Source organism: Oncorhynchus kisutch, linkage group LG2, assembly GCF_002021735.2.
Source record: "Oncorhynchus kisutch isolate 150728-3 linkage group LG2, Okis_V2, whole genome shotgun sequence".
Lineage (NCBI taxonomy): Eukaryota > Metazoa > Chordata > Actinopteri > Salmoniformes > Salmonidae > Oncorhynchus > Oncorhynchus kisutch.
Window position 1 is genome coordinate 14,288,156 of NC_034175.2, and position 14,235 is coordinate 14,302,390.

A 14,235-nucleotide genomic window follows, 5' to 3' on the forward strand; every position below is an offset into this window, starting at 1 on the left:
GTTGGGAAAATTACTTGTGTCATGAACAAAGTAGATGTCCTAACCGACTTGCCAAAACGATAGTTTGTTAATGAGATTTGTGGAGTGGTTGAAAAACAAGTTTTAATGACTCCAACCTAAGTGTATGTAAACTTCCGACTTCAACTGTATCCTGATTAATAGCCATCCTCTCGCCTTTGTATAAAGATAACATATATATGTGTGTGTCTATTGCGCGAGGGTAATGTTGAATATACCAGGTCTTCACTAGCTGTGATTGCTGAAGGGACATTTCTTCAATCTTAGAGAAAGGACTGAACTGATTGTTTAATGCTGCTCGACCATCTACATCTTTGTATGTAGGAGTTAAATGTGTCTTTATTTACCGACCAATAAACCTTTCATACTGAACTTCTGAGTGATTAGTTAAATTGAATTTTTGTGGGGTGGAAATTTCTTATGGCATATGTTTCGATGTTTTATAATGTTTTGGCTACCATTTCATTAAGTGTGTTTTTAGGTCAATTAATGGCGGTCAATGGACGAATGTTATCTGTGTTCTGTCCCTTCCTTCTGGCATAGTCTGGTCTTTGAGATGTTTTAATACATCATAGATATACTCGATTGAGGTTGAACTAAATCCTTCGATTCAGCCTTCACTTCTACGTCTCGGCTGAATAGCCTATACACAATACAGCTGTTATGTTTTATTATAAGGAAAATAAACCACTTCAGTTAAAAAGACAAACAACAGGCAATCGTTGCCTTGCTTGGGGCAATCGAATCCGGTGTTTACCGAGAATAGTCGAGCGGCTCCGACCGAGAGCAAAAGCCGACATATTCTGAGCATCTTCCAAATGTTCAGCCCCAGTCGTCAAGTGCTGCTCTTGGGGGGGCGCGATTGAGAGGGAGGGTGACACCAAGAACGGAGAGAAATACATGCATCAATAGCCTAGGCTACATATTTCTCTTCCTACAAACACGTTATAACGTTGCCTACTCTGTCAATACGGAGGAGGTAGTGTGAATTTAAAGGTGAGTGAGCTAAGGGGATACATTTTTTTATTTTTACATGTGGTGGATGTGATGAGATTCTTCAAATAAATTCGCCGCCTGGTGCGTGACGGGTTAAATTCTGCAGTTTTTGGTGAGATGCTCGTGAGGGTGTCTGTTGGCTTTCCTGCATATTGAGATGTTAGGTTAATAGCCGATTATTATCCGATAAGTGCTTTATTGGATGAAAACAGGGCGTGCTTGTTCCGGAGAAGATGAAAGGTGAGAAAATTGTGATTAGGTTGTTACGTTTATTGGGGGGAACGATTAAACAGACTATGCGCATCATCGGGATGGTGGTATGATGGGACACGTCTTCAATAATGCATTACCATGCTGATTTCACAGTCTGCTCTACAGAATGCCACACACGGGTGCAATCATTAAGCTACACAGGTTGGATAGGCTCGTGCCGGTCCAATGCCTGTCCCTATTTATGCCCATTTAGATTAGGCCTATAGCCTAATGTAAGATATTGCTTCAGAATTTGAGCCATAGCCCATGACAAGAAAAACTCCCTGAAACAATGTAGCCTAACGGGGATATGCAATAGGCTATGTTATTTGAAATATCCGAGAATATTCCCATCATGGAATGCAACATGTCGCCTTAATTCGCATTACCTGTTAATTCATGTAGAGATGAATTGTTTGACTCAGTTTGGCACTGTAAGATTATTGATGCATAATACACATCTAATCAATGCAAATGAGTAGTCTACGGATCCTGTCTCTAATCAGTATATCTTAATATGTAGGACTATTATTTTTTTAATCGAATGGTTTAGCCTATACTGAATCCTTTATTTTTAAAGCATCCATCCATTATAAATTGAACGATGTGCTCCTGCAGCCTGTACCGGCGCGCTGCTGCCTTCGGTGCTGTGCAGTGTCGCCCCCGCCGCTTATATGTTGATGACATATGGTGGCCTGAGTCTGCGCTGCCTGTTCAAGCCTTTTTCACTGCTATTTTTTCACTGCTATTCAAGCCTTTTTATCCTCAGGTTTATCTGTTGGGATTTTATGAACACGTGTTTGTCTTGTACACAAGAGACTAATCAAAAGATATGGGAATATTCCCATGTCTTGTTACTGTTGGGAGGGGATAATTTTTATATGTTCTGGTTATGATAGAAACACATTACACACCTATTTGTTTTTGCTGTCTGTCTCTAATTTGGCACATATATATATTTATTGGAAGACTGTAACCTGGAAGTGATGCTGATTGATGTATTGCTACCTCCTGTAATGGCCTATTTTCAACTGTCACAATTAGGAAATGATGAAGCTACATCTCATCTGTGAGTTGTCTTTCTATGTCCTCACTTGAAAGACAATGATGAGTTGAGGATAAGGACATTTACTGTAGCACTCTTCCCCCTCATGACCTCTGATCTGACAAAATCTGACAGGTGAATGCAATATGGTGGAAACCTGTCCACTCCTTTCATATATATAAGAGAGAGTGAGAGACTGAGAGGGAGAAATACAGAGAGAGAAAGACAGAGAGTGATTAAGAGAAAGAGGGATAGAGAGAAATACAGTTGAAGTCAGAAGTTTACATAGACTTAGGTTGGAGTCATTAAAACTCGTTTGTCATCCACTCCACAAATTTCTTGTTAACAAACTATAGTTTTGGCAAGTCGGTTGGGACAACTACTTTGTGCATGACACAAGTAATTTTTCCAACAATTGTTTACAAGTTGACTGTGCCTTTAAACAGCTTGGAAAATTCCAGGAAATTATGTCATGGCTTTAGAAGCTTTTGATAGGCTAATTGACATCATTTGAGTCAATTGGAGGTGTACCTGTGGATGAATTTCAAGGCCTACCTTAAAACTCATGGCCTCTTTGCTTGACATCATGGGAAAATCAGCCAAGACCTCAGAAAAAAATTGTGGACTTCCACAAGTCTGGTTCATCCTTGGGAGCAATTTCCAAACACCTGAAGGTACCACATTCATCTGTACAAACAATAGTACGCAAGTATAAACACCATGGGACCACGCAGCCGTCATACCGCTCAGGAAGGAGACGCGTTCTGTCTCCTAGAGATGAACATACTTCGGTGTGAAAAGTGCAAATCAATCACAGAACAACAGCAAAGGACCTTGCTGAAGATGCTGGAGGAACAGGTACAAAAGTATCTATATCCACAGTAAAACGTATCCTATATCGACATAACCTGAAAGGCTGCTTAGCAAGGAAGAAGCCACTGCCCCAAAACCACCATAAAAAGCCAGACTACGGTTTGCAACTGCACATGGGGACAAAGATTGTACTTTCTGGAGAAATGTCCTCTGGTCTGATGAAACAAAAATAGAACTGTTTGGCCATAATGACCATCGTTATGTTTGGAGGTGAAAGGGGGAGGCTTGCAAGCCGAAGAACACCATCCCAACCGTGAAGCACGTGGGTGACAGCATCATGTTGTGGGGGTGCTTTGCTGCAGGAGGGACTGGTGCACTTCACAAAATAGATGGCATCATGAGGAGGGAAAATTATGTGGATATATAGAAGCAACATCTCAAGACATCAATCAGGAAGTTAAAGCTTGGTCACAAATGGGTTTTCCAAATGGACAATAACCCCAAGCATACTTCCAATGTTGTGGCAAAATGGCGTAAGGACAACAAAGTCAAGGTATTGGAGTGGCCATCACAAAGCCCTCAATCCTATAGAACATTTGTGGGCAGAACTGAAAAAGCGTGTGCGAGCAAAGAGGCCTACAAACCTGACTCAGTTACACCAACTCTGTCAGGATGAATGGGCCAAAATTCCCCAAACTTATTGTGGGAAAGTTGTGGAAGGCTACCCGAAACATTTGACCTAAGTTAAACAATTTAATGGCAATACACTCAATTAGTATTTGGTAGCATGTAAACTTCTGACCCACTGGGAACGTGATGAAAGAAATAAAAGCTGAAATATTCATTATATAAATATGAATTCTCTCTACTACCATTCTGACATTTCACATTCTCAAAATAAAGTGGTGATCGTAACTGACCTAAGACAGGGAATTTTTACTGGGATTAAATGTCAGGAATTGTGAAAAACTGAGTTCAAATGTATTTGGCTCAGGTGTATGTAAACTTCCCGACTTCAACTGTACAGTGAGATAGAGACATGAAGAGTCAGTCTATGTCTGTGTGGTATGAGACCTCATCCATCATCCATTTTGATTTACACAACACTTCCAGACAGGCAGCCCAGGGCTGCATCTCAACAGTCTAAAGTGGCTTCTTCCCCTTGTCTCCTTTCCTTTATCCGCCTCCTTGCCACAAAATTGATGAAAGCAATATGGTTGATGTGTATTGTTGTGAATCTGCTTTCACCTATCAAGTAGTTTTACACTCATCAGAGCAGATGAAGGAAAGGAGACTAAGAGAGACTATTGAGATGCACCCATTGTCATTTTAACTAACCAGAAACCCATGACCTCCAGTAAACCACCTAAAGTAAACATTCAGCCTGTGTACTGTTCTGTTGGTGCAGTGATACCTTTTGCTTTTCTGACACTTCATGATTTAAGAATGTATTTTCTGATGAGGGAGGAGAGGAGGGAAAGAAGGAGAGAGGAAGTGAATATTGGTCATGTGTGTTTGTGTCTACGTGATTTATGGACAAGTGTGTGTGCATGTGTGTGTGTGTATTGTATCTAGTGCGTGTGTGTGTTTGGGGTGTGCATTTCCTTGCTGGATACTTTGCCTTCATTACAGTGACAGAAGTATTAAGGGATAGATGCACCAACCACTGGGGTTATGTAAGCCAAGGAGAATAAAGGAAACGATGTGAAGGTGAAGGAATGAAGGACAGACAGACAGAGACATCTTTGTGGGGTTCATGCATCTGCAGTCATTGAAGGCTTTTCCGCCTCTTTAAAGGAGCTCAACAAAGGCCTGTCTGTACCTCCTCCTCTCTCCCTTCTCATTGACCAGAGACTCAGAGGCTGCATCCCAAATGGCACCCTATTCCCTATATAGTGGCCTACTTTTGATCAGAGCCGTATGGACCCTGGTCAAAAGTAGTGGAATACATAGGGTGCCATTTGGAACAAATCCCACATCTCAGATGAAGACAGACACAGTCTTTGAGTTCAGAGTGGGATGCTGCTGGAGCTGAGATTTTATAAGATAAGGAGGAGGAGAGGGTGAAAGGGGGTATGAGAGGAGAAAGAGAGAGGGAGGGAGAGAAAGAGAGGGAGGGGAGGAAAGAAGAATTAGAGGGAAGGACAGAGGAGGCATAGCAGAAATGGAATGGGAAATAAAGAGAGAGAAGAGAGGGATAGAGAGAGTGGCATGAGGCAGAACAGGAAATAGAATGAGAAAAGATAGAAGGACAGAAAGCAGGAGAGGAGAGAAAGTAACAGCTGAGTCAGACAGAAAAAAAGAGAGAACTGGACAAATTGGAAGATCGATGAGAAGATGATGCAGGGAAGGAAAGAGGATAAGATATGTGGGAAGAAATAGAGAGAGGGAGGCAGGAAAATAAAATAAAGAGGGTGGCTGTAAAAAGAGAGTGAAATACATGAAAGATAGAGAGGGACTGATAGAGAGGGACTGAGAGAGGGACTGATAGAGAGGGACTGAGAGAGGGACTGATAGAGAGGGACTGAGAGAGAGGGACTGATAGAGAGGGACTGAGAGAGGGACTGATAGAGAGGGACTGATAGAGAGGGACAGAGAGGGGCTGATAAGAGAGGGACTGAGAGAGGGACTGATAGAGGGACTGAGGAAGGAAGAGAGAGTGACAGATAGAGCTGGACTGATAGAGAGGGACAGAGCGGGACTGAGAGAGAGGGACTGAGGAAGGAAGAGAGAGTGATAGATAGAGCTGGACTGATAGAGAGGGACTGAGAGAGAGGGACTGATAGAGAGGGACTGAGAGAGGGACTGATAGAGAGGGACTGATAGAGGGACTGATAGAGAGGGACTGAGAGAGAGACTGAGGAAGGAAGAGAGAGTGACAGATAGAGCTGGACTGATAGAGAGGGACTGATAGAGAGGGACTGAGGGAGGAAGAGAGAGTGACAGATAGAGCTGGACTGGATAGAGAGGGACTGAGAGAGGGACAGAGAGAGGGACTGAGGAAGGAAGAGCGAGTGACAGATAGAGAAGTCTAGGTGAATAGGGGACAGAAAGAGAGAGAAACAGAAAGAGGAAGGGAAGAAAAGAGGGAGGGAGTGAAGGATAGCAGATGGTCCAGTCCGGCAGCCCATGGTTAAAAGCCCAAAGGAGAGAAGGCGTGTGTGTGTGTGTGTGTGTGTGTGTGTGTGTGTGTGTGTGTGTGTGTGTGTGTGTGTGTGCGTGTGCGTGTGTGTCACTGCAAACCCAGTGAGGCACCAGGGTGTTGTTTCCCTTACAAAAAAAACATGTCAAATTTGTCCTTTTTATTTTTATTTAAAAAAAATATTTAAAAAACACATCTGACTCACATGTCTGCTTTTCCCACATTACATTTTTCACTTGATTTGTTCACATATGAAAAATGTATGTGAAATGTCACAAGTGTCCGAAAACTACGTGTCTGACTCATGTGAATGTTTTTTATTTTACATGTGACATATTTCACATGATTTGTTTACACCTGTGTTCACACGTGTCCATAAACCACGTGTTTTTTCACGTGTTCCTTTCACATGTGATTTTATGTAAGGTTTCTGGCCCCAAATGATTCCAAAAACAATTTTTTCCTCCTTAAATGGAGTAGAAGATCTTGGATTATCTGCTTCACAGGTCCTCTAAAAACAACAGCGCAGATAATTCCCCTTATGTGCTGTAGTAACACAAAGATATGAACATGTTTCACACGCCTGTGTTCACACATTATGATATAACATCAAATCCAATTTGATTTGTCACATGCACCAAATAGAACAGTGAAATGCTGAATACAGTGAAATGTTTCATTACAAGCCCTTAACCAACAATACAGGTTTAAGAAAAACATGTTCTTATTACCATGTAATTCTTCGGTAATAAGAACACAGCAAGGTGTTCCCAACGTCATGTCCCAACGCAGAATCAACCTATACAGACAGAACATGGCTGTACCAAGGGGTCACAACTGATGTGTGGTTGTTGCTGGTGTTGTCTGAGGGACCCTCTCCTCTGGGGCTCCGCTGTGCCCTGTCTTTTGGTTCAGATTTAATCAAATGACTGTGCTTTCAGGCTATGATAGTGGCTCGGCTCTCTGCCCAGTGTAGGGTGTAAGAGTCTGGGAGAGAGAGAGAAACAGAGAGAGGAGAAGATTATATAAGAGTGTCTTGTAGCAGAGAGAGATGGTGGTTGGGGAATTATGACATTATCACATGCTAATTGTCCTCATTAACAAATGAGAGCAGCAGGTTTTCTGCTCCTGCCAACAGATCGGGTCTCTGCAGGTGGCTTAATGCTTCCTGCTTTGTACACACATTCCCTCTCTCTTTCACACACACACACACACACACACACACACACACACACACACACACACACACACACACACACACACACACACACACACACACACACACACACACACACACACACACACACAGCCAACAGTTCAGGCCTGTGTCTAAATGCTATCTCCTTTCATCTCTAGTGTTCAGGATCGCAGTGTCCTACAGTGTTTACACTCCTGATTAAGCATCCTGTTGCAGAATAACTTTCCTTCTATGCAGGACATTTAAAATGTGAAATGTATTTGAGGTTTCAAAGGGATTCTGAAGTTTGTAATATCCACTTTGAAATTTCAGACTTGATTTGCCCTAATGAAAAATTTATCAACCCCTACAAAAATGTCCATTAATTATAATCCACATAATAATTCACATTTCCTGTTGCTGCAGGATTATTTTCCTGCTGTATCAAACTGGCTGTAATTAAGGAAAAGGTGGATCTCTGTTTGAAACCCAGCCAAGTAATTACCCAGCTCCCCCCAGTCCCAATTACCATTAATTATTACCAGGCTGTTTTAATTCAGGAATGTTCACTGACACCTAATCAATATACCAATCCCTGTCTGGATCCATTGGGAGCCTCTCGTTTGTACATGTCAAAATATAACATCAGGGAGGGCGGAGCTAGCATGTTGGAGTGAATATCCAAGATGGCGTAGCAGTAAGTCGTCCTGTCGTGTCGTGTCCCTTTTATTTTTCGTTTTTTTACATATTTTTCGTTTTTTACATAGCTATCCCTTTAAAAACATTTTGCTAAACCTAAGCTTCCAAATACGCTGGATCTTCACAACTAGCTATCTAGCTAAACCGCAACCCTGGATGATTACCCCTGGCTAGCGTTTCCACCCACTTAGCTTGAAGCTAGCCCGGCCTGCGCTACCACCGTAGCATACTCCTGAGCTACAATACCCGGGCCCACGACCGGTCTATCGATGTCACCGCATGAAGAGGAATAAACAGACTCACCCCATCGCGACGTCCCCCAAAGGCTAACTCTCTAGCCCTCGCTATCTCCCTGCTTGCTAATTCGGCCTGCTAACTGCTAGCTTGTCCAGCTCCGGTCCGCTAACTGCTACCTTGTCTAGCCCGGGCCTACAAACTGTTAGCTTGTTAGCACAGGCCTGCTAACCGCCTGAATCGCCGCGTCCCAAACGCCCACCGGACCCATATTTACTTTCTATCTCTTTTGACTTTTAATTTGTTTATACCTTCCGGAAACCTGCCTCACCCAATGTGATACGGAATCGCTATTATTTTTTATTTATTTTTAGAACACACTCAAGAACCTCCAGAAGCTAACCAGCTAACTAGCTACAAGCTATTTAGTCATTGTTCGTTTTTTTAACCTGGATAACACTCGCCAGTCCAGCTTCCCTTCCCCATCCACCGCTGCCCCCTGGACACTGATCTCTTGGCTACATAGCTGATGCACGCTGGACTGTCCATAAATCACGGTACTCCATTCTGCTTGTTTGTTTTATCTGTTGGCCCCGTTGCCTAGTCTACGCCATTTTACCTGCTGTTGTTGTGCTAGCTGATTAGCTGTTGTCTCACCTACTGTTTTAGCTAGCTTTCCCAATTCAACACCTGTGATTACTGTATGCCTCGCTGTATGTCTCTCTCAAATGTCAATATGCCTTGTATACTGTTGTTCAGGTTAGTTATCATTGTTTTAGTTCACAATGGAGCCCCTAGTTCCACTCTTCATACCCCTGATAACTCCTTTGTCCCACCTCCCACACATGCGGTGACCTCACCCATTACTACCAGCATGTCCAGAGATACAACCTCTCTCATCATCACCCAGTGCCTGGGCTTACCTCCGCTGTACCCGCACCCCACCATACCCCTGTCTGCGCATTATGCCCTGAATATATTCTACCATGCCCAGAAACCTGCTCCTCTTATTCTCTGTCCCCAACGCTCTAGGCGACCAGTTTTGATAGCCTTTAGCCGCACCCTCATACTACTCCTTCTCTGTTCCGCGGGTGATGTGGAGGTAAACCCAGGCCCTGCATGTCCCCAGGCACCCTCATTTGTTGACTTCTGTGTTCGAAAAAGCCTTGGTTTCATGCATGTCAACATCAGAAGCCTCCTCCCTAAGTTTGTCTTACTCACTGCTTTAGCACACTCTGCTAACCCTGATGTCCTTGCTGTGTCTGAATCCTGGCTCAGGAAGGCCACCAAAAATTCAGAGATTTCCATACCCAACTATAACATCTTCCGTCAAGATAGAACTGCCAAAGGGGGAGGAGTTGCAGTTTACTGCAGAGATGGCCTGCAAAGTAATGTCATACTTTCCAGGTCCATACCCAAACAGTTCGAACTACTAATTTTGAAAATTACTCTCTCCAGAAATAAGTCTCTCACGGTTGCCGCCTGCTACCGACCCCCCTCAGCTCCCAGCTGTGCCCTGGACACCATTTGTGAATTGATCGCCCCCCATCTAGCTTCAGAGTTTGTTCTGTTAGGTGACCTAAACTGGGATATGCTTAACACCCCGCCAGTCCTACAATCTAAGCTAGATGCCCTCAATCTCACACAAATCATCAAGGAACCCACCAGGTACAACCCTAACTCTAAACAAGGGCACCCTCATAGACGTCATCCTGACCAACTGGCCCTCCAAATACACCTCCGCTGTCTTCAACCAGGATCTCAGCGATCACTGCCTCATTGCCTGTATCCGCTACGGAGCCGCAGTCAAACGACCACCCCTCATCACTGTCAAACGCTCCCTAAAACACTTCTGTGAGCAGGCCTTTCTAATCGACCTGGCCCGGGTATCCTGGAAGGACATTGACCTCATCCCGTCAGTTGAGGATGCCTGGTCATTCTTTAAAAGTAACTTCCTCACCATTTTAGATAAGCATGCTCCGTTCAAAAAATGCAGAACTAAGAACAGATACAGCCCTTGGTTCACCCCAGACCTGACTGCCCTCGACCAGCACAAAAACATCCTGTGGCGGACTGCAATAGCATCGAATAGTCCCCGTGATATGCAACTGTTCAGGGAAGTCCGGAACCAATACACGCAGTCAGTCAGGAAAGCTAAGGCCAGCTTCTTCAGGCAGAAGTTTGCATCCTGTAGCTCCAACTCCAAAAAGTTCTGGGACACTGAAGTCCATGGAGAACAAGAGCACCTCCTCCCAGCTGCCCACTGCACTGAGGCTAGGTAACACGGTCACCACTGATAAATCCATGATTATCGAAAACTTCAATAAGCATTTCTCAACGGCTGGCCATGCCTTCCGCCTGGCTACTTCAACCTCGGCCAACAGCTCCGCCCCCCCCGCAGCTCCTCGCCCAAGCCTCTCCAGGTTCTCCTTTACCCAAATCCAGATAGCAGATGTTCTGAAAGAGCTGCAAAACCTGGACCCGTACAAATCAGCTGGGCTTGACAATCTGGACCCTCTATTTCTGAAACTATCTGCCACCATTGTCGCAACCCCTATTACCAGCCTGTTCAACCTCTCTTTCATCTCGTCTGAGATCCCCAAGGATTGGAAAGCTGCCGCAGTCATCCCCCTGTTCAAAGGGGGAGACACCCTGGACCCAAACTGTTACAGACCTATATCCATCCTGCCCTGCCTATCTAAGGTCTTCGAAAGCCAAGTCAACAAACAGGTCACTGACCATCTCGAATCCCACCGTACCTTCTCCGCTGTGCAATCTGGTTTCCGAGCCGGTCATGGGTGCACCTCAGCCACACTCAAGGTACTAAACGACATCATAACCGCCATCGATAAAAGACAGTACTGTGCAGCCGTCTTCATCGACCTCGCCAAGGCTTTCGACTCTGTCAATCACCATATTCTTATCGGCAGACTCAGTAGCCTCGGTTTTTCGGATGACTGCCTTGCCTGGTTCACCAATTACTTTGCAGACAGAGTTCAGTGTGTCAAATCGGAGGGCATGCTGTCCGGTCCTCTGGCAGTCTCTATGGGGGTGCCACAGGGTTCAATTCTCGGGCCGACTCTTTTCTCTGTGTATATCAATGATGTTGCTCTTGCTGCGGGCGATTCCCTGATCCACCTCTACGCAGACGACACCATTCTATATACTTTCGGCCCGTCTTTGGACACTGTGCTATCTAACCTCCAAACAAGCTTCAATGCCATACAACACTCCTTCCGTGGCCTCCAACTGCTCTTAAACGCTAGTAAAACCAAATGCATGCTTTTCAACCGGTCGCTGCCTGCACCTGCATGCCCGACTAGCATCACCACCCTGGATGGTTCCGACCTAGAATATGTGGACGTCTATAAGTACCTAGGTGTCTGGCTAGACTGCAAACTCTCCTTCCAGACTCATATCAAACATCTCCAATCGAAAATCAAATCAAGAGTCGGCTTTCTATTCCGCAACAAAGCCTCCTTCACTCAAGCCGCCAAGCTTACCCTAGTAAAACTGACTATCCTACCAATCCTCGACTTCGGCGATGTCATCTACAAAATGGCTTCCAACACTCTACTCAGCAAACTGGATGCAGTCTATCACAGTGCCATCCGTTTTGTCACTAAAGCACCTTATACTACCCACCACTGCGACTTGTATGCTCTAGTCGGCTGGCCCTCGCTACATATTCGTCGCCAGACCCACTGGCTCCAGGTCATCTACAAGTCTATGCTAGGTAAAGCTCCGCCTTATCTCAGCTCACTGGTCACGATGGCAACACCCATCCGTAGCACGCGCTCCAGCAGGTGTATCTCACTGATCATCCCTAAAGCCAACACCTCATTTGGCCGCCTTTCGTTCCAGTACTCTGCTGCCTGTGACTGGAACGAATTGCAAAAATCGCTGAAGTTGGAGACTTTCATCTCCCTCACCAACTTCAAACATCAGCTATCTGAGCAGCTAACCGATCGCTGCAGCTGTACATAGTCTATTGGTAAATAGCCCACCCTTTTCACCTACCTCATCCCCGTACTGTTTTTATTTATTTACTTTTCTGCTCTTCTGCACACCAATATCTCTACCTGTACATGACCATCTGATCTTTTATCACTCCAGTGTTAATCTGCAAAATTGTAATTATTTGCCTACCTCCTCATGCCTTTTGCACACATTGTATATAGACCCCCCCTTCGTTTTCTACTGTGTTATTGACTTGTTAATTGTTTACTCCATGTGTAACTCTTTGTTGTATGCTCACACTGCTATGCTTTATCTTGGCCAGGTCGCAGTTGCAAATGAGAACTTGTTCTCAACTAGCCTACCTGGTTAAATAAAGGTGAAATTTAAAAAAACGGCTGTGCGTGAGAGGCTCCTGCAACTTTTTTGCAAAATAATCTAATTTAACCTACGTTGTGGCACTTTTTACAACAAACGTTTCTTTCTAATACAAGATTGTAACTTTTTATATGAAAATGCCGAGTAATAAGCGACCAAAGGACAATAAATCCACAGCGGAGGCCTACTCCCCACTAAACAACGAGACAGACATGGCGGGAGGCACATGCAACAACGTGACACTTACAGAACTTACCCGGGCTTTGGGGGAGCTACGTGTTGCTATAGCTGAGGATCTTAAGGCCACTATTGCTGAACTGGACACCAAAATCGAGAGCATCATTCGAACGGTCGCTTCGCATGGCCAGAGTATTGTGGACCTTGAGAAAGCTTCTGAATTCAACGCTGGTAGGATCGACGAGTTAGAGAAGCTATGCACGTCATTGCAGGATACTGTGCAGAGGCTTTCAGTGAAAGTGGTGGACCTGGAGGGCGGATCCAGACGTAATAACCTTCGCGTTGTGGGTCTGGCAGAGGGGGTAGAGGCGGGCTCTCGCCCCACCGACTTCTTCGCCAAGCTATTGAAGGATGCAATGGGATCGGATGTTTTGGATTCGGATCCCCAGCTGGACCGCGCACATCGCTCCCTTGTCCCAGTGCCTGGACCGGGCCAACGTCCTCGCCCAGTAATCATCTGTTGTCACAGTTTCAAGACCAAGGATCTTATCCTGCGTGAAGCTCGAATGAGGGGCAACCTGTCACATAAAGGGCATCCATTCCGTGTCTATGAGGATTATGCGCCCGATGTGGCAAAGCATCGCGCCGACTACAGAGATGTCATGACCAAACTCTACAAACTCCATCTTCGCCCAGCCCTACTCTTCCCTGCAAGACTAAGAATTACCCCGCCTTCCGGTGAGAAGATTTGGCTCTCCTCGGTTTTGGACGCAGAGAAGTTTATCCGGGGATATACACCAATCCCCCGTACAGGTTAGAGTGCCTTGTTATTGCGTGTTAGGGTCTGCTCATGGACTCGAATCCATACTATACCATACTGGGTGAAAACGTATTAAACGGGCTCAACAAGGGCTACTGAACATGTAAAACGCTGAGCAGACCAATGGAGGGCGGTCAGAGCTCTCATTTAACGTTAAATTCACTTTCATCCCGGCTGTGCTCAGCGATGCATATTTTTTACTTCCAGGTTTGATCACTGACACCTTCGGACGGATATACTTATACTCCCCCACTTTTGTTTTGTTTCGTTATTTATTTTACAATCCTTACACTATTCTTACTACCATACCATTTATTTATTGCTTGCAGGGGACTGGGGGTGATGGTTGGGAGGGGGCAGACACCTGGTTAGCAGGTTGATGTTTTGTGCGGTTCTGCCTTTGTCTGGCCGTGGGCCGCTCTCCCGACTAGAGTCCCACCAGCCCTCTGTAGTGCTTATGTCTGTGTAGGTGTGCGTACATATAATTACTATTTGTACTTTATTACTATTTTCTCTTAGTATTTTAG

At 44.9% G+C, this 14,235-nt stretch overlaps 1 protein-coding gene across 3 annotated transcripts in view; it reads left to right on the forward strand.

The window, feature by feature from the left end:
* The first annotated feature begins 821 nt into the window (after positions 1-821).
* LOC109901694 (regulation of nuclear pre-mRNA domain-containing protein 2) overlaps positions 822-14,235 on the forward strand; it is a 38,430-nt gene continuing 25,016 nt past the window's right edge. Inside the window, exon 1 of one of the 3 annotated variants that reach the window (XM_031788259.1) lies at positions 822-1,014. Coding sequence is in view for 2 of the 3 variants with exons in the window: in XM_031788254.1 (XP_031644114.1) it covers positions 8,906-8,933 (28 nt within the window). In the remaining variant the exon portion in view is untranslated. Of the gene's footprint in view, positions 1,015-1,123; positions 1,255-8,118; positions 8,934-14,235 lie in introns of those variants that run through there. The other 2 variants (XM_031788257.1, XM_031788254.1) reach the window with 2 other exon arrangements.